We start from the raw sequence: 24,880 nt of genomic DNA, 5'->3' as shown, positions 1-24,880 counted from the left end.
GCAGATGATATTTTAAGATTTTTCTAAAGGGACAATTCAATAACCTGGTATTTAGGGAGAGTCTGAAGAGATGCCTGGGGAAATCACTGACCCAGTGATGTTTTAGTTTTTGATAAACTGTGGAAGATCAGGCACATATCCCAGAAAAGCGCAGCGAAGAGTTATTTGTCCAGACATCTGTCTGAAACAAAACAGAGGGGAAGCTCCCGGGACATCAGTGGTGCCTTGAGAGCTGGAATGACTCTTGAGAGGGTTTTATGGGACATAATTCTTGTCAAGCAAGTGCGACTTGGAGGAATGACAGGCTTGGGTTTCATAGCAGCCCCGAGTGTGTATGTATATGCTTCACAAAAGCCTGTCTTGTTGCTCCAGAATATCATTACTATATCCTTAGAGCACGTGTCAGAAGGATTAAGAACCAGTTAGCAGAGTTTTATTAGTAATAGTTAGTGGGAATCCCTATCAAATAGGTGTTTGAGATTCTTTTCCTCTGCAGCGATCGGTGCTACTCAGTGCGTTCATGAAGGTCTGGAAGCAATTGCGGTGACGGCTGTTCAGCAGCAGTGAATCATACACAGCACGGCAGATTTCTTGGGGCCTCTTGCTGGAGGAGAACAACAAAAGCATTTCAGTAAGGCAAATCTGAAATTGCACATCCAGGAATAAGAAAGGACTTCCAACGAATAGAGGACTGTATTCTTGAGGCACAAAAGGGTTTTAGTGATTGTAGTGGACAAGCAGTTCCAAAGAAATTCTCAGTGGGATGGGTCAGAGGCCTCCTGTGGTGCTTGATGGGATAAAAGACAGATGCTCAGTACAGTGTGTGTGGATGTACAGAAATACACTTGCACGCAAACATTTTTTCTTTATGCAGTGTTGATGAAATAGATGCTGGAATACTTGGAATAATGTATCCAGTTTTGGTGCCAATATTTCCTTTTCTTTAAAAAAAAAACCCCAAAAATTAAAAAAACACGTAACCAGGCAAACCAAGAAATACATAAAGAGTCTAAAGGCTGAAGGAAATACCTTGAGTTTTGGAAGTCCTTACTGGATATTTACTGTAAATAAACACCTACAGGTAGAGAAAAGGTTGGAGTCTAAGTGTCTAAGATCTGAGACCCATTCTTTTCAGCAGAGCGAGAACAGTAAGTATGTATGAATGGCAGATACTTTCCCCAGAAGAGCGGGGGAGATGCATGACTCTACTGCTGGGAAATAATTTTATGCAAACCAAGCAGTTGGTTCTCTGTTCTGTAGTAGCTTTTAGGAGGAAGCAAAGAGCTGTATTCACAGTGAGGTGACTGTGCTCAGTAGAGTGGGAATGGTGAGAAATACAAGTCTCCAGTGAATAGGCAGCGAGACCAGTGAGCCCTGGAATGGGTAGCACATGCAGCATTCCCCCCACCCCCTGCTCAGCGAAGTTACCAGCTGCCCTTTCTTAAAGATGGGTGTGCGTCTTAGTCCTTCCCCTCCCACCTCTAGGAGTTGGAAAAGGTCGCTCATGAGGATTTTTGGCTTTCTGAGTGGTACTGTCAGTGGGTGCTAGGGTGCTTCCCACGCTCCTGGGCAGCTCCCCAGCGAATCGATACCCTCCAGGCACAGCACTGTGGCCAGGCAGGTCCTGCATCTCCAGCTGTGCTTGTGCTCAGGTGCAGGATCAGCATAAAAGCAGCAGAACACTTGGTTGCTTGTCCTGTGTTTCATGGGCTGCCTAGGAGCAGCAGAGGACCCTGCTGTGCCATAATCAAGTACATTTCAGAGTTCCCTATTCCAGATCTTCACACAGAAGAAACTCTGTTCTCATTCCTCATCAAGCCCCCAAGCTGGCTAATAAGGAACAAATTCAATGTATTCCAAGCACAGGGCAATCTGTCTTAGCAATGATCTTAATAAAGTCTAGTCAGCAATAAACCCTGGTAGTCAGAAGTGATTTTCCTTGAGTGTCCTGATTAGGGAATGCTGTTCAATTATCTGGATTCCAGCGAGCAGCTGGCATATATGCTGCAGACAGAACGGGAGAGTGGGGGAGAGGTCTTTAATTATCTTCAAGTCAGCAAAGATCAGTGTGTTGAATCAAAACAGATGGAGTGTATAATCCACTAGCAATACTTGTGATTGGGTAAATATAGTTACATGGCAGAGAGGAGGAAGGCAAAGCAAATGGAGAGGAATTTCCTTGTGGGTAGGCTTTGAATGTTGGTATATTTACCCTGTCACTGGTAGCCAAGGTGGAAGCGGGAAGTGTAAATACAGCGTGAAGAGTGAACCTCTGTGGGGACTTACAAGGCCACTCTGGGGAAGTGGCAGGGTTTGGGAGAGTCACTTCCTTGCAGAACCTTGTGCTTTGTGTTCCGCTGGCCATGGCTGTGTTACAGATGGCAGGTTTGTGAGTCTCTTGGTTCCAGAGAGTACAGGTTTAATTCCTTTTGTGGGGTGCACTTCAGGCATTTCTGCAGCGACTGCAAATCAGGCTGGACTTGTCAGACAAAGTAATTAAAGACATTCTCTGGAAAGCTTTGAGCCAGTGGGATGTGTGACAAAGGCACCGTACAGCTGCTGGATGGAGTGGGAATACTGGTGGGAGTTCAGTGCTCTTTCTGGTTCCCAGTTGTGAGGTTTGCAGCTACACTCTGAGCATGTCCACTCAGCATCGGGCGGCAGTGGGAGGACTGACCTGAGCAGCTTGCCAAAGCCCAGCAAGAACTTCCAACTAGAAGCCCCTGTGATTGCCTAGACTGATTTATGGGGTTTTCTGTGGTGATGCAGACTTCAGGTGTCTGCTAGGGACAGGACTGACCCCAGTGGCCCTTTCTGCAAGGGGTGCTAGCTGGGTGTTGGAACGGCACAGAGCTGTGTGGAGGCAAAAAGTCACTGGTGGTAGGATAGGAAAAGCTGTTGGACCCTGAGCGCAGCTGAGCGTGCTGGTGTGTGCTGTGTGCTGAATTGCAGGGAAGGTTTTGTATGCACAGGCACTGCTGCGTGTCTTGGACAGGGACCCAGGCCAAACCAGTGATCTAGAGGATTCCTTCAGGCATAGCGAAGTGTGCATGGAAGACTGGCATGGGGTACCTCTGCTACTACTTCTAAGCCCCAGTGATAAAGGCACTGTAACTATTATAATTTGTTTAACTCTGAAGTGCATTTTAGTGACTAATTTTTCATCTTGTTATGTCAGTGCAAGTGTTTGATCAATAGATGGAAAAAGGCAGCAAGAGCAGCATCTGGCAATGTGGTTTCTTCACCTGGAGACTGCTTACCCTCATGTGGCTGTATGTCTGCTCCCCAGTTAGAGCTTAAATGGTACAAGCCAAAGGAGAAATGAATCAAGTGCCTATGATGTGTGTAGAGGCTTCTCCTCCCTTTCATCTCTACTGTGTGGACAGGAGATGGATTTGAGATGCTGTACACCAGAAGCAGCACTAAACAGAGCTTTGGGTGAAGTACTGCTTTAATTTTGTGGCAGACTCTTTGATAGAGGCATCATGCTTCCTGACTGAAGGATGGCTCAATAAGGAAATGAAATGCTGCTTGGGGAGGAGCCTAGAGGTGAGGTGAGCTTTGCCGCACTGTGTTACGGGGAGGTTAGCTAGTGCTCCGGCGAAGCTCTGGTTGCAGGTTCATACAGCCTAGGTGTGAGATGCCAGAGGCAGGGGCTGCCACTGGTGTGTGTTTCTGGTTCTGCAGGTACCCTTGCACCTCATAATGCCCTCGGGTAACCTTGGACCTCTGCTTTTCAACTGCCTCTTGTCCTTTAAACAGGACCATAACAGAACAACGAGCATCCTAAAGTGCTTGCCACCTCCTAACTGAAACAAGCCAGAAGCAAACTGGCTTTTCCTCGACTGCGGTTCTGTTCCTTAAGTTCCCTGTATCAGTCCCCCATCCCTGTCATGTGTCCCCTCCCAACAAAGATCTTCTGGCTGCCTTTACTAGTATGTAGAATGACTGAGCAGCTCTTCAGGTGTAACTTGCTGGCAGTGAAAGACATCTCAGGCTGAAGAAAGGTTGAGTGGCAGGAACATGTTCTGCTGCTGTAAGAGCACATCCATAGGCGATATGCAGCAGACGGTGGTACCCGTTGGTGTGGGGCTACGTTGTGGACACGCTGGTATCTGCCTGTAGCATAAAGCTGCAGCCTCAGCACGGGGTGGGGTGGGCAGTCCCCACGGGAGCCTCGCTATTAAAGTGCACCGTGATGTCTGAGTCCCCCCCAGCTGTTAATTCAGAGCAGGGCAGTGAGTCGTGCACTGGCGAAGCTGTTGCTGCTTCTTGATGAGCGCTAGACACAGGTGCTGGAAATTATTTTAAAGATTGCTGTCAGGACAGTGAATGGGCAGGTTGGCCACTGTTGAGTAATGCCTTGCACATGTGGCAAGAAGTCCGGCGACAAGCCAGAACATGCTGGGCTGGCTTCCTTCAAGAGCCGCCTTTGGTGTGTCAGAGCACGGAAGGGGGCAGCCTGCACCATGGGGGCTGACGGCTGGAGGAAAGCGCTTCCTGACACATTTACATCGAGTGAGATGCAGTATTACATGGCTGAAGTTGCAGGGATGTGTTGACAGAGTTGGCAGGGTGGAGGGGAACAGGACAGTTGGCCCATCAAAAAATGTGTTGTATTCAGGCTAATACAATTTTAAAGATAGGGGTTTGTACAAAGAGATTCAGAAGTACTTTTTCTCATTTAAGCTAGCTCTTTTGGGGTGGAGAGAAATCGGCCTCAGACATAAAACCATGTACTGATGTACAGTCGTATGCTTAAGTATGTACTTTGAAAACTAAAAGGGGGGGGGGGAGGTGCAAACCCCCTTATTGGTAGAAGAGGCAGTAGGTGTTTATCCTTTCTGGCTGCTTCCTTGTCCTGTTTGAGTTGTCTCCTAGGATTTGTTGTCATTTTCCAAACCTGGCCAAGTTCAAACAGCCAACTGTAGGAAACCAAATCCATATTTCTATGGCATTCAAGTGAGCTTTCTGTGTGAAACTGTCTATTTTTATAGCTCTTCGATTAATAAAGATGCTTTGGTTGAGAGGCTTTTCTCAGAGTCCCATAGGAGTTTGGAATCCATTCCCAACTCTGAAAGAGACCCAAACGTGCCTGTGTAGTTGGAGGTATTATTTGAGAAACACTGACTTTTCTGAGTGCTTACTGTGAATGTATCAGTATAAAACTTAATCAAATGAGGGAAACTGACGCAGAAATACCTTTTTTATTAGTAGTAGGTGAAGCTGAAAAAACCCCACAACTCTACCTCAAATGTAAAGTATTTCTATCATTTCTTTAACAGAAGTGTCTCAGTTTAGGGGTTACTTTAATACCGTGAATAACAAGGGACTGGCTTGGAGAAGGAACTCTTTACTTTTCCTTTCTGGAAGCTTTTCAGCAGTATCCCAACACTTGAATACAAGAGTAAGTGAAAAATGTCCTCTAAGCAACTCCATTAAAACATCAGTTCCCAGACCCAAAGTAATTGACAGGAGAGGCATGGGTAAAGAACACAAAAGGCTTTATTATATTATATATAGACAGATCTGATTGTTGCCACTGTATGGGGAAACGCACTGTAATCTCAGTTCAGGTTACACTCAGTAGAGTAACTCCCAGGATCGTGGGTCAGTAGGGAGCAGCGCCACACTGAGTTACGGCATACTCTTGAACAGATTACAGAGGATTTGGATATGCAAAACAATTTGTATTAAAAAAAAAAAAATTGGCTTCTATGACTGTGACTGGATTACTGCTTTGTACATGACCTACCCCTTTCATTTTCTTTATAACCCATCCCCCAATAGCTAAATGAAAGAGAAATCTTAAAAATGTATCTCTCTGCTGTTTGTTTTCTAGTAAGGCAGTGAAATCTTCCTTTTAAAATACTGGGCGTTTTTCAGGGTGAAGTTTTCACCAAGAGGGCAAGCTGCTTGTGTCCAGAGATTGGGAACAGTGTCATCACTTCACCGCAAAGTGCCCTTTCTAGTCTGAGGGATCCAAAATTATGTTGTGACCTCTATAATCCCCATTTTCTGGTTTTTGTTACCAGTCTTACTAGTTTACTGGAACAGGCCATCAGTGGCGTGATCAGAAGCAGCTCTATTTCAGTAATCATCTTACTCTGAGATGCTTTCAAGATGGAGCTGTCAAAAGATTTTTCTTTTTAAAGGCCCAGTTGAGCACTACAAGCAAGCATATGTACAGAGCCAAAATAAGTCACTGCTCTCCTCTGTGATTGTTGTTCTTGTGTGCAAATAAGTAGTGGCTTCCCAGGAAAAACTGGAATAGTTCACATTCAGAATTATTAGTACCATGTGCATTTGAAAATGTACTTGAGAACAGGTACAGGACTCTTAAGAGCACTGTGAAATACTTATCCTTAATAAAATCTGAACAGAAAGCATGGTCTCTGTGAAGCAGAGGGAACAAAAATACTCTCCATAGCTTAGTAGGTCTTACAATTTTTAAAAAAGAAATATGCAGTGTGGGTGTTTAAGTACATACATTAACTATTAGAATGGAGGAGCATAATTAGAGAAAACTATTCTGTAACTGACATTTAATTTAAAAATATTTTCTTCTTATTCAACTCCAAACAAGGCATTGTAAAATACTGTCCTGAATTTAAGAGGTTACTTTTTTGCAAAAAGCTTGCAGTTTTCTTGTTCTGAGAGCTTGGGCAGATGTGGTCCTCACCCACACACCATCCCTCCTAGGTGGTCTGCTGTCCCTGTCCACCCGTGGATATAACAGCGGTGTACAGCTGCTGTCTACCTGATCCTGTGCCATTCCGTGTGCTCCAAAGAGGCTTAAGTAGTTTGTAGCTGAACATAGAAAGGGTAATCTTACATGTGCTGTAGTATCTGTTTAAAATAGGCTAATGAATGTAGTATGCAAGTACTTTAATTTGTTGGCAGGCACATGATTTTTACATTAAAAAAAAAAAAGTCCTTCCAGTGTAAGTCTGCTTACCCTTAACTGGAACAGTTTTGATGGGAAGCATAAGCCACTTGAATTTACAGAGCATCAGGGAGACTATCTGACTGTAAAAACCCACAACGCAGAAAAGACCTAAGCCGGTAACTCATACTCTGTAAGCTCCTGGTCTGATACCCAGCCCCCCGTGTTGGCATAGCTTTCCCTCTGGAGAGGGGGTGATTATAAACTCCTTTCCCACACCTTTCTACAGCTGCCCCCTTTCAATACTCACCAGCAGTGTATGTGCAGTGTCACTGATGAGTTTAGTGACCTTGTCACTGGTGCCAGCAATATGCATTTAAGGGACCCCAGCTATTTCTTTTAACGTGTTTTTTTAAGAGTTTGGGTTAGGGATTTGGGCCCTTTCTTGAGCTTCCTGGAAAAAAGCTACTTTTCTGTTCAGTTGCCATATTAAACAGTTTACACACTACCACTGGTGTCTTTCAGATTCCTCCTAAACACATACAGGATGTATAATAACAGTAACTCTAGATGAGTATCTGAAGTCAGGATTATCTTTACCGTGAGGCTCTTGCAGCACAGAACATTCACCCATATAAAAACATGGGAGGCAGAAATGATCCCAGTTTGGATTTCTAAAGCAGCACCACATAGGGAGCTATATTTTACTACCAGAAATACCACTTTAGTTCTTACACTTCAACTTCTCAGTGTTCTAGGGAGCAGACGGTAATCCTACAGAATGAGGGAAATGGGGTTTGAGGATTTTTGTTTTAATTAGTACATTCGTAACACAGAACTATGGCAGTATCATCTTTTAAAATTAAGACATGAATATGAATGAGAAAACTAGACCAGGGTAATTAATCCTTGCAGGAAAATGTTTTCTTGTCTGTGCAAGAAAATGAAAACAAATGCAGGTGAAATATTCAGAAACCCCAAAATCAAATTAGGACCGTAACATGTGCAAGCATAAAGGATGATCAAGGACTGAGTGTGAACTAAAGCTTAAGACCTAAGAACTCCAAAGTTTTTATTGATGTGACGTCTCTGTTTGAAGAAAAATAAAGTTAATGAAATTTACATGATGATAAACTTCCAAGCTTCCACAGATTTTTCATAAACAAAAAACATTCATGATTCAGTGAACCACAGCCAACAGTAAGGCCCTACCAGTTTTGCAGACTGATTTAATCTTTGAGGAGGAAGGAAGGAGGGCACTTTGATTCAAGTCAGATGGGCTAGGATGAACTGAGCTGTCAAATTCAATGTTCTGCTCACTTTGTAAGCTTAGGAATTTGAGTCTGGATGGGTGTTGAAATAGTTTCTGATAGCTTTACATTAAGCCAAACCTTCAAAAGTTGGGCAATAAACAAAGACAGGAAATAGAGAATCCAAGTAATGCTGGATTTGTTACAAAATCAAGGGCATATGGAACAAATCTGAGAAACATTTCCAACCATTTGAAAACTTGCAGATAAAACAGTATCCCAAATTCAAGACATGATGCTAAGCCTTTTAATGTTACCTGGAAAAATTATCTCCATCATTTGAGGTTAGGACTGACGCTGTAGCCAACAGCTCAATGAGTCTGCGATTTCCAGGCTCTCAAGTTAGATCTGAGGCTAACAGGATCTTCATCAGTGGTGGAGGCAGCAACAGCTGAAGGAACAGGCTGTGGCTTTTCCAGTGGATTTTGAAGTTTTGTTTCTGAAATGCTAAATTCCATCATGGGCTCTTTCATCTCCACCACAGGTGCAAAAAAACAGTAATGCTAATTCCAGCAATCCAGATCCTATTTCATATGCAGAAATTAACCCAAAGGCAAGTAATAAAAATGCATACATCATCCCATTCAATTATTCAGCAGTTTTGCAGACATACCAGAAAAAAAACTAGTTTCAATATAAAAATTGTCTATGAAACAGTCTAACTTGAATTTTTCTCCATGGATCATAATTCCACATGTGCTGCTGGATCTGTAGAAGAGAAGAGAAAAAAATGAGCACTCTGTTTCCAGCTGCCTCAATTGGCAGAGTGGTTTGAAAATTGGTATATAAACCCCCAAAGACTTGTTCTTTGCAAAGTTACCAGTGACTGAAGAACAATTCATACCCATTGGGCATAGCGGTGCTTTAATTAATGGTTAAGATAAGGCCAAGCTTATAAAATTGCGGGATCAGGGAGGGTCTTTAACAGAACTGGCACAAGTATGCAATATAGCTCTCTGTTAGAGTCTAAGTTTCAGTCAGGCTAAGTTACACCAGCCTCAGCCAACAAGGCTTTCTGGCCCATTAAAACACACGGATTATTTAACAGAGCCTCCAAGCAAGCCTTGGCACGGCGCAAGCTTACAGTGAACGAGCACACACCTTAACCCCCGTCCAAACAGGCAGGAAGAAGGTCAAAGTAGGGAAACAGAGAGATTACCATGTATGTGTTGTCCTGGCATCTTAGCTGGCGTTCCCATTTCTTTTTCTTTCTGGAAAAGACTCTGGAGCAGTTTGATTTCTTGATCGTAGTCCTGCCATTCTGGAACTATACGCATCGCTGCTTGCAACTTGGGCTCTTTGGTCATTGGGTTATTACACTGTAAACAAAACGCACAAACTGTTCAGACACTTAATGCATAAAAAAGGTTTATTTACCAAATAGAGGTATGGTTCCCTCTGGTGGAATTAATCTGTTGTTGGTGAACAAGACATGCTTGTATTTTAGCTAGAGTACAGTGTTGAAGTCTTTCCAAATTTGTAATAATGCTACTGCTCCAAGTGAGAGAGAGAAAAGCTGAAGGAAAAATCTCGAAGTGCTGAAAACATGTAAGTAACAATACAGGATGACATGCCTAGATCAGAGGAAGGGAAATGCCTCTAAAACCGGTCACTGTATTTTACTATGGTTTTTTTACATTACATTACAGAATGAGGGAGCCATGCTACACTTACCAGATCAATGGTTTTTGCTCTCTTCTTTGAGGAATCATCACACCATGTTTCACACCACAGCCACTCCTGTGGGAGTGATTTAATTGGCACCTGGTGGATCATGTTGTTAGGCAAATCCTGTTGTAAAGAGCAAGAGTTAGTAGCAGTTCCCACAGGGTGCAGGGTAGGAGGAACCACACCTCAGCCAGCCAGTACTGAGAAGTTTAACTTGTGTAGTTTTTTTCCCAGTGCAAATGAAAAGTGATGTATCAACCTTTCCATGCCAAACAAAGTCCTTTGGAAAAAAACCTGCATACAACTGTTATTCTTATTTTGTTGGCATTCAATTACTTAGCAAACAGTATTAAAGCAGTAATATGAATCCAGTATTAAACCTGTACTGGACCAGTCTGGAAGACTATTATTAATTAAAATCATTGTGTTATTTTTTCCATCCACCACAGTACAAGCCTTCCTCCCATGTTATTAAGTCAGTGCACAGTAAAGCACTCTGAGCTGGGTAGCTCAAGAAACAAGTATCCAGCTGCATTATGTATTTATCTTGGAGTATACTGGAAAATTTGATAGTCTCAAGACATTTAAGGGGAAGATGTTGTTTCCACCCACCAGTGAAATCTGATGCTATCAACATATGCCTCATTCGAAGGGACTGCTGCTGGCATCTGGCTGTGATTGAAGTTTGGCCAGGAATGGAGAGGTCCCAACCTGCCATCATACCCCAGTAAAACAACACAATAAAAACACACCTGATCAAGGTTGGACAGACTGTTGGGATCTTGACTAAGGCCCTGATACTGTCCTCTGAGTCGATCGCCAGCTGCTATCTTTCTGAACTTCTTCAGATCCACAACATACAGAGCACTACATGGAGATGATGCAATTAGTAATGACATTTGATTGATGGGTAACTTACTGCAGCCCCAATAGACCCCGAGATAAAATACGCTAAAACAATCTCTTGGTGGCAGTACATCAAATTATCTAATACAAGGCAGGAGAGCAGTTCTAACAAGATCATACAAAAAAAAAAAAATTGCAACAAGTCTATCTTAGCTTTGCTGTCATGCAGTCCCTTTTTCCAACATTTGTTATTAACAAATGAAGATGTCTGGTTAGTTAACACTTCAGTTCTTTTAACACTTCAGTTCTTCATCTGTAAAAGCTGTAGCATACTGAAAGTAACTTCAGTGTCCCTAGTGCTTCAAATGGACCATAGGCAATGGAACCTTGAAGAGGCAACAGTAAGCAAAAAGTGGTTCACTGCAGTGTTGTTTGTATACCTCAGCTAGTTTTCTGCTAGTTCTATGTAGTAGTAGCAAAAGCTTTCCCCCTCAATTTTGAAAAAGCTGAATTCTTCAGTACCTGATATGGTATTTTCTTCCAGCTAAATGACTTGCCCAGTAACCTGATTTCCAGAACCTGTAGCCATCCATTTCTCTTCGACTGTCACAGAACGGAGTATATCCATAAGGAGCACCATCTAGATTGAAATCTCTTAATTCCTTCAGATCCGTGCGCACAATCTGAAGAGAAAGAACATTTTAGTTTTATTTGTAGAAGCCTGCCACAGGTCATTTTGAAATGCTGGTCAGGATTTAATCCAATTCAGTTACCTGTTACGCTGCAGTCTTTTGCATTGTGTATATGTAGTAAAGAAACACAGCACAAAAGGCATTGTCTCCCCTGCCCATAGAGCTGAAGCAACTAAAATACAGCTTAAAATAATCTGATAGGGGCTTGGTTTGACAGCCGAAGTGCCAAGTTGTTGCTTAATAAGCAGCAAGAATTCTCACTAGACATGAACTCTACTGTGATCCTTTGTATCCCTTCCTCTTGAAAGTCTGCAAACCCTTCAGGGACGAAGGCTTTGTAATGTCTTTTTGACACAGATGTTGCGGCAGTTATGCTACTCTAAAAATAACACTCTGGTGGGAAAAAAACCACCATATTAATACCTTTTTTATAATCAGAGCAATAATTACCTAAAATTTGACCAGCAAAGCTACAAATTTATCCAAGGTGACACTTCAGCTATCCATTACAAGCTGTAATGGTTTTAACTGACGGGATCATACTGCACATGTACCAGAACACCTAAGGCATTTCATACTTCTGCATTGATAATCTGTACTTCACTGTTTCATATATGTTTTCAAAGGAGTATTTTGGGCAGCTCTCACTGCACATATATCCTGTAATTCCAAACCTTTCAGGCAGTAAGCACATCCAAAGCCTTGTAGACACAGTTTGCTCTGCAGCAGGGCTCAGCTCCATGCAGAGCTAGGGTCCCGCTAGCTCCTCCGAATGCCACCCAGATCCAGCCAAGTTAAAACCAGGGGGGTGAGAGGGGGCAGGGCATTCCATGACTTAGGAAAATACTTCATGTGGTAAGTGACCGGCAGGCTGGGAGAACAGGTGGGACTGGAAGAACGGAAGGGTGAAACAAGAATCTTATTTGGCAAACTAGCCCAAATCACAGCGAGTGATGAGGAACCAAGCAAGAGTTAAAGACAGGCCAGTAAAACCAATCTTTGTGGGAACATACGGAAAAAACAGCGCTCGCTGATGTGCTGCTATAGTTACAAAGTCAACCATCAGTCATGCCTGCAAAGGGCTCAAACTTGCAAGAAATTGTATTCAGAACATAATATTCTTAGAGGAAAAAGAAAAAAAAAGAAAAAAGGAAAAGATCAAGTCATTCCAACCTCTGCGTTACCTGATCAGCATCCACAAACAGGATTTTATCAACAGCTAATGGGAAGAGCACATCTAGGAAGAGGATCTTGTAACCCCAGATGATGCGCTGTTTCTCTGTTTGCTGATGAAGCCAGCGTGGCCATTTATACTGGACAAGCTCATACTGGAAATTATACTTCTCTGCCATGTAAGGGATGAACTCCTGCAGAGGGAGAGGGGGGAAAAAGTAGTTTATCTCATTTCTTTGCTCCTCTACCAGAAAAAAGAAAAGTGCATTACAAGAGATAAGATTTCAGTTCTAAGGCATAGAACATTAGAAAATGAAATACAACAAAGAAAACCGTTTCATTGTTACTTCAAACAATGACATAACCCCAAACTGAACAATCAGTGCAAACTGTAAAGCCAACTATCATAAGGCAACTAAATATTTTGGCATTTTTCCCCACATAATTACTTATGAGCCATTTTATAGTCACCCACAGATCAGTTTAAAAGAATGCATTACTCAAATAATAAAATTTCACAGATGGGAGAATTATTATTTAGGACTGTTACACAAAGCAGTGTAAATGGGAATAATAAAATGAGAGAAAAAGAATTGAGAGACATTTTTTGCTAGAACAGCTTGGCCCACTGTCAAATCAGTTGAGCTTATTATCTGTGAGGCTCGTTCTGACCCCGGGGGAGGCCAGGGTGAGCCAGGGGGGGATGCTGCTGCAGCAGGGCTGCGGGGGGAAGCACACAGCAGCACCACCCAAGAGGTGACTGCCAGCAGGGTCACAGCACAGCCTGGGGATTACACCAGCAGAGACACTGCCGATTACGGCCCCTTGGTTTATGCTGAACAGGTGAGATCCTCTAAGAAATGCTACTTCCTAATATTGAAATGTCAGACGTTGCACATTCCTGAAAGTTTTAACATCCATTTACCTCTGGATTCTGTTTTGCATCCTGCTGTTCACGTTACGATACATCACATAATCGGTAAGTATGCCCAGGTGTACTCATTTTGGGCCTGTGTCACTGCCATGCGCTGTTCATGCACCCTGGGCAGTCTGAAACGTGGCCTTCGTGTCTCCTCTTACAAAGCTCTCTCCACACCTAGTCACAGGCACTGCTTCTCTGGTAGGGGCTGGGGGTTTTTCATATGATCTTTCAACCCTTCTCTATTAGATGTAAGTTTATAGCCCTGAATTTTATCTTAAAATCTATACCTTTGTCGTGTGAGTCACAAAAAAAAAGTTCAAATTCTGTCAAGTACAATTTTCCTAATAGGTGCTGTTCTCTTGAATATTTACCTTTTGCATGACTCCACTGTCAACCTGTTACTTCTCAAAGCTTTCTAGGCAGAACCACCAGCTTATACCAGCTCAGTGCTTTGTAAAAATAGAAGGTATACGGCCAGGTAACTACATAGCTTTACACAATAGCGTGATGCCCAGGTTGCAGGTTTGGTTTTGGGTTTTTTTTAACTTTTTCCCCACCATAGAATAAATTTCTAACCAGTAACAAACCTTGAACGTAGGTGATAAGTAGTTCTTCAGAAACCAAAACTTTAAAGGAGTCTTAGTGTGTTTCAGCACAGACAACATCATTATGCTATCAAAAGAAAAAAAATAAGGCATTTAACAGGAACAATTGCCACCCACTAGGATCAGCTGTGTAACAGATTACAAATTGCTATTTTACATTAGCCTAACTGCAGTTAATGTGTCAGGTAACTGATCTTCACACATGAAGAAAAAGTGGGGAGCTTCAGTCTATTGCAAATTGCTTAATTTTATAAAATTACTAACACACACACGCACACACACACAATCTATATATTTTAACTAGTCATAGAATAGACAACCTGTTGGCTTTCAGTCTTTTAAGAACAGAAGCTCAGATTCTTTTCCAAAGCAACTATGACTTATAACTTAACAACACATTTTTATTTGGTTATATTGTAGTGAGAAAATTTAGGACAGCAACATACCATCTATTAAACTAAGTCTATTTTGAAGGTATGAATGTTATGCAGACAAAAGTTCCTATAATAAAGTAGATGCAAAATCTAGAGCACTTGTGAGCTGCTGAAAAAGCGTTGGTTTTTTTTTACATTCTTGCAAGTTCTAACCTTTTTCCTTGTGGTAAGAAGGGCACACAACCACCATTTGAGACCCCTGGATTATAAATTCTGAACTAACCGTAGGAATCTTTCATATAGGTGTCCTGAAGCCACAGAGAATATATTTAGTACATCATCTTTATCTTGTTTTGCATCTTCATTCTTTTGTCCCCCTGTGAATCCCCTGAAAGGACAAATGTTTTTATGTAAAGGACAAGACAGTAAGGGCCAGCTATATAGGAAGGAGCGCAACAGATTATAAATGGCAGCAGTGTTGGCCTAACACAGTACAGCTGCAGGGTTTGGTGTCCCCAGGCTGGTCAGGGAATCCTCCACAAGGCCGCGCGCTGCAGACACAGACGTGGAAGACCCAGTAGCTTATGTATGAAGACCTATTTAGATGAAAGACTGCTGGCCCAGATGCAGCTCCTGGAAATGAACGAGGTTTTCAGGCTCCCAGGTAGCAGTGAGGGTAAAGGAAGGTAGGCAGGTGCAAACCAGTAGCCCAGTTCTCTGGAAACAGAGAGGTCCTATGAAAGACAGCCCTAAATTCAAACAGTCTTAATAGACAGCTATAGAATATCGCAGACATAACTGCATCATCAAGTAGTTTCCCAGTTTCAAAAGACTTGCAGGTTAATATTGAGGTAGTTTTACCATTTGAGAGATTCCCAAAATCCAGATTCATTCTCACTGGTACCATCACTTAGCAGATCTTCATTCATCATATCTAGTTTTTTCTGAACCTACAAAGCAGAACATTGCTTTAGTGAGTGAGTGGCACCACATCCTGGGCAAACAGCTACAGAGTGTAACTTTGACACTGACTCTGTCCGCAGCCAGAATCGTGTCTGGTGAGCTGACAGGTAACCGAAGGTGTCCAGAGAAACAGCTCAGGAGGGAACTGTCATTTTCAGAACAGATTTTCAGAAGCTGTTTTCAGACACCAAAGGCACATTAGTCTAGATGGTTAAAATGCTTTGCTAAGAGGTGTTTAGTGACCATCCTTGATGATGGAGACTAGCAAAGAAAAATCCTCAAAGAAACGAACCAACTGTGCTACTCCCCCCACCCCCAAAAAAAACCAAACCCAACACATGTAATTCTCTCCAGTGTCATCAAAAAACCCTAAACAAAGTCTATAGATAATTTCTTCTGTTATTGATACTGTGATGTGAACTTTGTGCCAACTGCCTCAAATGATGCCTGCAGCAAGGGATCATCAGGCCTTAATCAAGTTTCTTCCCCACTATTGATTAGTCTTTTTTAAGAGCAACTCTAGTTTTTAAAAACTCACCTTCACTTTAATGATTTTGCTCTTGAAGTTGTTGAGAACAACAATAACTTCACTAGCTTCAGGTGGAGAGTCTGTGCCATCATGGCTGAAAAGACAGTAAAATACTGACCTTTACTGCAATGCAGAAATAATTATTTCTTCTACACTTTTTTTCTACATGGTATTAAGCCTTAGTACTGTAAAACAGGTTTGAGACATGCAACAAAGTAACAAATACGTCAAGTTGTGCACACACTGGGTTTTTTAAATGAATTTATTTATTTCATCTCACATAACTTACATTCAGTACAAACTGTAATTTGCTGTTCAGTTCACTATGCTTTGGCAAGGAAACTGTTAAGATTCACATACTACAGTGCCTCCTACCTAGTTCAAAAGTTTCACAAGAAAAAGACTAAAGTATTTCTTATGCTGTCCTACCTGTAGATTCTGTAGATATCCTCAGATCTGCCCTTTCTAAGCCTCAGAGTCCATGCACCAGGATTGGCTTTTAACTGGAAATAACCCTGTGAAGTGAAGAGTATTTGTCAGTTTCCAGAAAATGCGAATGTAGAAGAACAAGTGTTTAAGTCATTTGACCCACTGTTTTATGTCTGAAAATGGTTATTCATAAGCAAGCTGATTCACATAACCTTAAGGCTTTAAAACCCAGGAGAAAAAAACCCAGAAGTTCCATTTGAAATTGTTGCTTTTTCCATAAGAGACAGGGTTATGGAAAGGTCTATCATTATTTGTTAGATAAGAAAAAGTGTTCAGAGCGTGCTGATGTGAACAGTGCAATCCCAAAGTTTTTTTCTGCAAAAGCTTGCCTTCATGAAGGAGTGAGTGGATTTCAAAGCACTGGCTGGTAACTAACTACACAGCACTGCGCAAAAGGTCTGTCTAAAAAACAAAATCTAAATTGATTTTGAAGCTCGACATGCTGGTATTTCATCTACAGCAGGAAATTGTAACATAATTTATATCTTACAAGATCTCTCTTCTACAGAACTTAAATCATTGCAATGTGCAATTCAGATATTGTGTACAAATCTTGTTGAAGTTTCAGGTTCCAGATCTGAATCTTTTCTTTTGTGATTTAGACTATTACACCTGCAGAAGATACAAACATTTGTAGTGATGCCTCAGTGTCCCATCCAGTTTTGTACTATAACCCTGTGACCCCAAATACATGCAATTCCATATGTGATCCAGTTAGCTTTAAAAAAAACACACAGCAACAAAACAACCCAAAACCTAAAAAAACCAACCACACAGGGCATGTTCCTGGTCTCCTCCTGCCCTTCCACAGCGTAGACACGGAGCGGAGGAATGGGATTCCCAGATACAGCACTGTGTGCTGCAGTACGTACACTTTGGTTTAACTACTTAGAAAGACACCTCCAAGCCATTAAAGCTTTATTCCCTAAAATACACAGTGTGATCACACATAAAATAAGGGTCATCTTCCTTTCTACAATAAGAAATATTACATTATAGGATATATTCTGGCTAAGAAAAGGTGATGAATGGAGGAATTTTAAAATAAACATTTAGCAGCAGTAAACATTTTTTCTTGCTTTCCCTTTAATGTATTTACAGATTCAAAAAAAAAACCCCAAACCACAAAAGGCAGTTTACTCAAGTTTCTAACTAACCTTACATGTCAAGAAAATATTCCAGGGGCTAACTTCCCTTGCCATGATCTCAGTCCATTACCTCTCTCATTGCCCAGTGCAGACACTGCAAACAGACTGATCCCTTAAGCAGCTGCCTTACAAAAGCAGCTGCAGGGAACAATCACATGCTTGGATTTCCATCACCTTTTCTCAACCAAATTAAGCAATTCCCATTCTTTGACGCTTAGCTTTATTTTCTAGAATGTCAACTGTTCTTGCTGACTTCTCTCCATTTGTTCCACAGATCTCCTGAAGAAATGGGTCCCAAAATAAGACAGCTGTACACCCGAGGCTCACAGTACCACAGCAGATGGTCTAAAGACTACCCAGTCTAAAAAAAAACCAAATCAGAACCACCTGACCTTCCCGGAAAGAGTCACTTAAGAACACTGGCATCATTATAAGATATTCCTGACGACCCCTCTCAGCAAGCTGAAGGGAAAGGAGTACATCTTGAAAAAGGTAAGAAACAAGTACGCTGCAAGGTTGTAGGCTTAATGTTAGGAATGATGTGGTTCCGATGTTTGCAAGCAGCTGTGCCGTGTAACACCACATATCCGTAACTCACATAGTAGAAAATACTCAGAGGTTTATGCAAGTCATGGTGCTGACTGGAAAACCAGTTACTTGTTGCCAGTTTCAGTCAAATGCTTACCAAGTTGGCCATAACAATAGTATCAACAATGACAGGACTCGTTGAAGTTCCTAGTGTAAACTGGAGTCCCCGAGGTGGCTGTCCAGTAGTAATATCATAGCAGTGTCCTTCCAGAAGCAGATACTCTAACTCATACTCTGCAGCTACAACATTATCCACCTGTAAGGAGAAGATACTGCTGAATTCAGCAATAGCTGCAGAGTGCAAATTTTTAGTGATTCAGTCACTCTCTAAAATAGCCACAGTAATTAAATAACAATTTTACCAGAGTAATTTTATTAAATAAATACCTAGAAAGCCTCAAAGAGCTCAGCTCCTTTGAGTGACAAATTTCATACACATATTCTTAAGTGTCCCTGACCAAAAAGGTTTGAATCTCAAGGGGTGAGATGCTAGGATAAGAGAAGGGAAGGACTGTTGCTCTATTTTATAGTTATGATTTTTTCAACATTTATTGGAGAATGTAGTCAAGTAAGTGATTGGTTTGACATCTCATAAAAAGTATATGATGGGCTCAAGAACGCTGACTCTAAATCTCTTTAAAGCTAGTCTTGTCTAATATTTATTAGGTGAAATAAATGTTTTGTTTTGCTCTGCATTACTCTTAGTGTGCTACGGTACTGTCAGAAATAGCAAATCCTTTTTCCTACATCAAAAAAGTCATGCCAAGAAAGGAAAAACCCACAAACCCAAAAACCTTGGGTCCCTACCAGACTACATTCAGATGTAGCCTAAATAAATAATAGTATTATTTAATAAATAAAGACACTAAATAAGCAAAATATTAGTGAATCTCACAAAGCATCTTCTCTCATTGCACATCCAAAATAACAGTTTAATTGCTACAGCACCAACAGACTGCAGGTTAGGAATTGGAAATTGTGCATCTGCAAAAGTAAAGCTACTGCTTATTTGGAGGTGCAGGATGGTACTTTGAATGCCTGAAGCGTTTAATCCCCCCCTCAGGCTTTCAGTTAATTTAAGGGGGACAAGGGAATTGGACGCTTGAAACATGTAGTGGTAGCGACCATTTGGTGGCTCGTTTAAGGTGTTTCAGTTAGGTTAAGAGATGAAAAACAAAGAAACCCTCAACCAAAACAAACCCATACAGCACCACACACCCAAGTTTCCTAGATCTCTGAATAACTAGTAAAGGATCGGCAATATCAGATTCCCCAACGGTATCAGAGAGATGCAAAAGTAAGAGGAGGCTACTAACACAATGTTCAGGGAGAAAAGACACATCTGTAATGATTACAAGGCCGTACAGACGGTTGCTTTTCAAGAGGCCTGTTGGTAAAGGGTCTCACACTGCTGCCACACGTGCAGCGGGCAGGTTTCTGTACTGCAGGAGTCACCACGCAGCTGGGGCTGCTGTGACCCGGCCCAGGGCTGGCTGGTTTTGGAGCCTGAACTTCCCTCTTGCCTCTAGAGGCAGTTGCTCCAGGTCAGGATTGAGGCATATCGGTGGGGAAGCTTGTCCTGGCCCCCCGTGCCATACTCATTCTGCAGAGAGGGAACTTCAGCCTCCAGAGCTGTCACTCTGGCATCCTTTGCATATGCTGGATTATACATATAAAAATCCTGGGTTTAATATTTCTCTGCAGTTCTTCAAGGCCAACTAAATAAGGGCTTGTTTCAAGGGAAAAGATTATTTGACCACCTCATTTAACAGTTACTATTTGATGTTGCACCCTGAAGTCCAAAATTTTCTACTTTGCATCACAGGTGGATTTTTCTAACTTTAATCTATGTGTTTTTAGTGCCCATCATAACACGGTGTGTAGTGCACTTTGTAACCACTAGCCCACTTTTCTAGATCTCCTGAAAACTACGGAAGTTAACAGCAAAAGGTTAATAATTAGCACAGAATTATCCAGTTCATTAAAGATTAATGAGAATTAACTTGTAAACACAGATACTCTTCTTTTGTTTTTAATGTCCTCCTCCTGCTAAACTCTAGCCCCTTGGATTTTTATTTCGTCCTTATTTTATCCCTGTGTATGTGGGGCAGCACTGCCCAGATCGGTATTGCAACAGTCTAATTTCAAGGCGTGTTCTAGCAGCAGTCAGCTCCTAAACCTGCCACAGCTGAGTGCATTTCTGCTGCACCAGTTTGACTGTTCTATTGGTACTGCGTTTCCTTTTGTGGGCCACAGGACTGTTTGCCAGTAACAAAAGCTGTGAAAATGAACAGGCAGCTAAAAACCAGCTTGGTTGCTTCTGAGAGCAAGTGAAAGTACGTAGAATTTACTTACTGGAACCGGATTCAGACCTTACTTAAAAATTTCTAAAAAGAGGTTTTTAAAAAATGGTAATCTTATTTTTTGTCGTGCCATTTGCTGTCGTGGCAACCTGAAACAAATTTTTCAACTAATAGAAAGTTATTTAATGACCAACAGTTTCTTTGTTTGTAGCTCATGACAGTGAAACGTTATATATACACACTCAGAGCATCTGTAGGATCCACTTCAAGTAAACCTACAGTATTTTTCAATCTCCGGTTCAGGCATCCATGAGTAGGTGAGAACAGCAGCCTTAACTGAGCTCAGGTTTACCTGTGTCTCTCCTAGAAAATGTTTAGGGGTCTGCAAACGTAACAGTTGGTAATGTCCACAGTTCTGTGTTTATTAACATTTTAAAATTATGCATTTCTTTGCAATTACAAAAATAAGCCCTGGAAAAACAACACCATTTCAATGCAGTAATAAGAACACGTTGATTTCTGTTACCTCCTCCAAGTAAATATTGTCGAGGTCATACGGGGTTCTGACAGATTCCACCATCCAGCTCTCCGGAGTGTTTAGGTTCAAAGTGAACAGCGGAGACTGGGGCATATCCAAAAACTTGGCTATTGGTCCTGCAGCAAAGTTATTATCTGCTGCAAAAGAAATCTCCGGCTCCAAAACATAGCGATAAAAGCTGAAATTTCAGAAAGAACAATCTTAGAACGTATTTCTGCCAGACTTTGCAAATATTTCACTCTCATTGAACTTGCTGATGGCATCAGCTTTCCTAGATCTGCAGTGTCTCCACAGGTTTGACCAAAGCGACACAGGTTGTGTTGACTTTAGAACAGGTCAGAATTTTCATCCCGAAGGAGCAAACAGAATGTGCAAAACCTGGCTATTAAGATTAGTAAGTTATTTAACTTTTTTATATAAATAAATAAAAGAGCCTAACTTGTAAACCAGCAGAATTACCTCATGCAACCCACAAATTTTCAGATTCCCTGTGGGAAATCATGCTATTACATAAAGGAGCTCAAAGCAGTTATTGAGGCTTCCTATAGGATATTTGACCACATTTCTGTTTGCACATTCCAACAGGTTTTTCTTTCTCTCTCTCTCTTTTTAACCCTGGTGTGGTATTGCTTACCTTTTCAGTGGCATGTCAGAAAGTTTGGACTGGCAGTTCATAAACACTCTGAGGTTCATATTTATCAATTGGTTCAAAACCTAATGTAACGAGCAAAAGACATCCCTTAAAACAGGAACTAGAAAACTGACCGCTGTTTTTATAGACAGGACCTCAAGGAGGCACGTTAGCTGCTCATTCTCAATCCTCCCTTCTCATTATTTGCTTTACCACACCCACTTTTTAATTGGTGGTTTTAAGAACAGTTACCTGCTGCCTCACATTGCAGACATTCTTTTTGAGATGCAGAGACTCAAGAAGAGAGTCACTGCAAACTAAACTGTTAAAATGGTGAAACTAAAAGCTATGTAGACAATACCCAAGCATGATCCTGTTAGTGTGTAATACACTGTAATTAGTTTTTCCACTAATAAATGTATTGTGCAACTCGTACACACTATGAGGCAGCCGTTGGTCACCACCCAATCAAGGAGGAAGACAAACATTCCAAAATTACGGAACTGAGACTTTTTGAAACTGCCATAAAATGCGTGACAACATTGCATACACACCAGAAGTAATGGAGCAAGCCTTTGAGCATCTCTGGTCACAGGATCAACAATGGCCACAACATCAAAGTATGTCTCCCCCTCTTTTGGTCTCAGTTTAACTGCACTAAACAGAAGAAAAAACAATTTTAAAGTATCAAAAATATGGATAATCTTACAAAAAAACCACTGTCCATCTCATTCTGAAGTCAAATTACTTCCTAAACGCTATGCACCTTCTGAATCTAGATAGTGAAAAAATATAGATATATACATATACATGTATAGAGACTGACAGAATCTGGAATCTGGCTGTGCCCTGAAAACTGTTGGGGACTTTCCTATTGCTACTTGGATTTTTATTTTTTAAGTTAAAAGCAACGTACAACAATAGGAACAGTAAAAGACAAGGAAAAGCTTATTGCTCAGCAAATGCCAGCAATTCTATACCTGTATCGTTCTTCAAAAAAATGATATTCAATCCTTGCCTCTCCTTTTGGTTGAGCAGAAAGAAGAGCATCCACTTTCATTACCAGGTCGCTTGCACTGAACAAAACAAAACATGTTTACAGGTACTCAGAAAATGCTCGCACTTATCACATTTCTGCTAGTTAGCAGCAAAAGAGAAGACAGTGAATTCAGATACACAAACTTAACACCTCTACTACCTTTCTACACAAGCTTTGAAGAATTAAACATATTTAAGGGCTATCCACCATTAATTTTAACAGGTTGCTGCCTTATTACTGAGAATACCAAAGGGTTTAACTCTGTGACAAATACAGAACGGCTGGTCAGCCATGCGATAGGTAGTACGTTCCTGAACTTCACCAACCTCTTAGACCTGTAAGCCATTCAGACCAAACCCCTGTTTCACAGCAGTCTTCCCATTTTACACACGACTCTAAGAGCTAGGAAGCAATCCTGTATGTGGAGAAACTTCTGAGAGAGAGAGGGGTCCTGTCATTAAAAGATAATTACTTCTGACTTCTTCCTTTTTATTATTCCCATACATTTTCAGTCTCGTATTTTAAGAATATATTTAATCTTGAAAATGTAAAACCCCTTGAAAGTTCAGTGAAAATTGATTTGTACCTCATAGCTTTGCCAAGTACCGTAACTTAAAGGTCTTTCAGCTTTTCCTGAATTAAGTAAGTCTCATAGATTTACAGCGACAGCTGTTTAAATTGTTCATGCCAAAACCACAAGCCTGGTGAAGTCTGCCAAGTTCTACAGTGTTTTCCAATGCAGATAATTTCAAAAGTTTTTCCAAAACTTTGGCAGCATTCAGACCAAAAAAACACTGCTCTGTCCAAAACTAGCCTGTTTTCAAACTATGCCATCTTCCTCCACCCTATCACCTTTATTTCTCTTCTAATTCCCAACACAGCAATGGATGCAGCAGTGTTTGGAATGCTGTTAAAACCTGTCCCACTAGGATTCAGAATCACACACGATTACTGCACAGATGACCTCAAGCTAAACTTACATGACTAGCCTTTTAACAGTCAAACAGCATCATGGAAAAATGTAATGCTAAATACAGAAGAAACTATCTTTAGCTATGAGATCCAACACGCAAATGCACACCTGTGGACCTCAGTTCTTTTGAGCCTGAAGATTTTCTTTTGGTTAGCTCCCCCCAAGCTTTTTGCAGTAATTATCTAGAACTGTGACTTTGCTTTTCTTATCTCTACCTCTTTTCCTATTGTTCCTCTTCAAAAAGTTAAAAGCAGTGCCCGTGATCATGTAGTATTGACAGCGAAACATATCACTAAAATAATTTATATTGATAGTTCAGTGCTGATTGGCCTGAACTGCAAACAGATTCAGAAGGCATACTCCCACAGCCTCTCAATTTCTTCCCTTCCTTCTGCTTTTAAATCAATACTGTAGTAATCCTACACATGAGTTATGAAACCCTGACATATTGGAGGCAAGTGGTTTAAAACAGCGTGTCAGGTAAGATTTAGCTGGGGGAAAAACCCGTAAGAAGTCTGAAGGCCTTAGAATTAATGAAAAGTTAGGCTTCTCTTACTGGAGCAGAAAGCATTTTCAAGAGCAAGTGTAGTAACGTGCAGCAGTCTGTACTTTGTAACGTCCCACAAAAGCAAACCACTCTTCTCTGCATAGAGACATCACCTCCATTAGTAAAGTTGCCACAACCAGTCACCTAAACCTTGAACGGAACTTCATCTAGCTGAACACAGCAATAAGCCAGTCCCTGCAGAATACATCACCACCCTCAGTCTTTATTTTTTTCAGCCCACCTGTATCCCTCCCCACCCCAATCTAAGGAACCACTTTCTGGAATTCCTCAGATAATGTGGCAGGCTGCTGCCACCCACGCTGCTGTGAGTAAACTGGCAACATTTACTGTTCGATGTTCACCTGAACCACTCTACAGTAAACCCTACAGACTCTGGCACTTTGCCAGTTTCTTGCTGCTTGTCGGTGAGGCTTCAGCCAGTAATTCCTCCAACTTTGGTCACAAGGCACCAGACCAGCCACAGCAGGTTGCTACTAGATAATGAACCAAGAACGAGGAACTCTGAGCACGGTACCCTCGCAGGGGTTGCCAGTACTCTCAGAACTGCCTCCTGAATCTGGCGGATACAGTTACAGCTCCATACCTCCAGGAGACTGTGAACTGTAACAAAGGTCAGTCACTAAAGCACTTGAAAC

General features: G+C 41.5%; 1 protein-coding gene and 1 long non-coding RNA gene across 4 annotated transcripts in view; one reads left to right on the top strand and one right to left on the bottom strand.

The window, feature by feature from the left end:
• Window positions 1–5,487: 5,487 nt before the first annotated feature.
• The window catches only part of UGGT1 (UDP-glucose glycoprotein glucosyltransferase 1), a 46,185-nt gene continuing 26,792 nt past the window's right edge, over window positions 5,488–24,880 (bottom strand). For both annotated transcript variants that reach the window (XM_027808830.2, XM_027808832.2), the window contains 16 exons: window positions 22,646–22,741; window positions 22,220–22,322; window positions 21,669–21,748; window positions 21,023–21,212; window positions 18,291–18,449; window positions 16,398–16,483; window positions 15,978–16,062; window positions 15,338–15,426; window positions 14,760–14,864; window positions 14,085–14,169; window positions 12,587–12,769; window positions 11,233–11,393; window positions 10,617–10,731; window positions 9,871–9,987; window positions 9,356–9,515; window positions 5,488–8,904 (listed from right to left, as the gene is read on the bottom strand). In XM_027808830.2, the coding sequence (XP_027664631.2) occupies window positions 8,879–8,904; window positions 9,356–9,515; window positions 9,871–9,987; window positions 10,617–10,731; window positions 11,233–11,393; window positions 12,587–12,769; window positions 14,085–14,169; window positions 14,760–14,864; window positions 15,338–15,426; window positions 15,978–16,062; window positions 16,398–16,483; window positions 18,291–18,449; window positions 21,023–21,212; window positions 21,669–21,748; window positions 22,220–22,322; window positions 22,646–22,741 (1,840 nt within the window). In that variant the 3' untranslated portion in view covers window positions 5,488–8,878. The remainder of the gene's footprint in view (window positions 8,905–9,355; window positions 9,516–9,870; window positions 9,988–10,616; window positions 10,732–11,232; window positions 11,394–12,586; window positions 12,770–14,084; window positions 14,170–14,759; window positions 14,865–15,337; window positions 15,427–15,977; window positions 16,063–16,397; window positions 16,484–18,290; window positions 18,450–21,022; window positions 21,213–21,668; window positions 21,749–22,219; window positions 22,323–22,645; window positions 22,742–24,880) is intronic.
• LOC129737083 (uncharacterized) overlaps window positions 16,500–24,880 on the top strand; it is a 35,120-nt gene continuing 26,739 nt past the window's right edge. For both annotated transcript variants that reach the window (XR_008734522.1, XR_008734521.1), the window contains exon 1: window positions 16,500–18,097. This is a non-coding gene — a long non-coding RNA (uncharacterized LOC129737083). The remainder of the gene's footprint in view (window positions 18,098–24,880) is intronic.

This window comes from Falco cherrug, chromosome 11, assembly GCF_023634085.1.
Source record: "Falco cherrug isolate bFalChe1 chromosome 11, bFalChe1.pri, whole genome shotgun sequence".
In the NCBI taxonomy this organism is placed as follows: domain Eukaryota; kingdom Metazoa; phylum Chordata; class Aves; order Falconiformes; family Falconidae; genus Falco; species Falco cherrug.
This window is presented reverse-complemented; position numbering and strand designations above follow the sequence as displayed.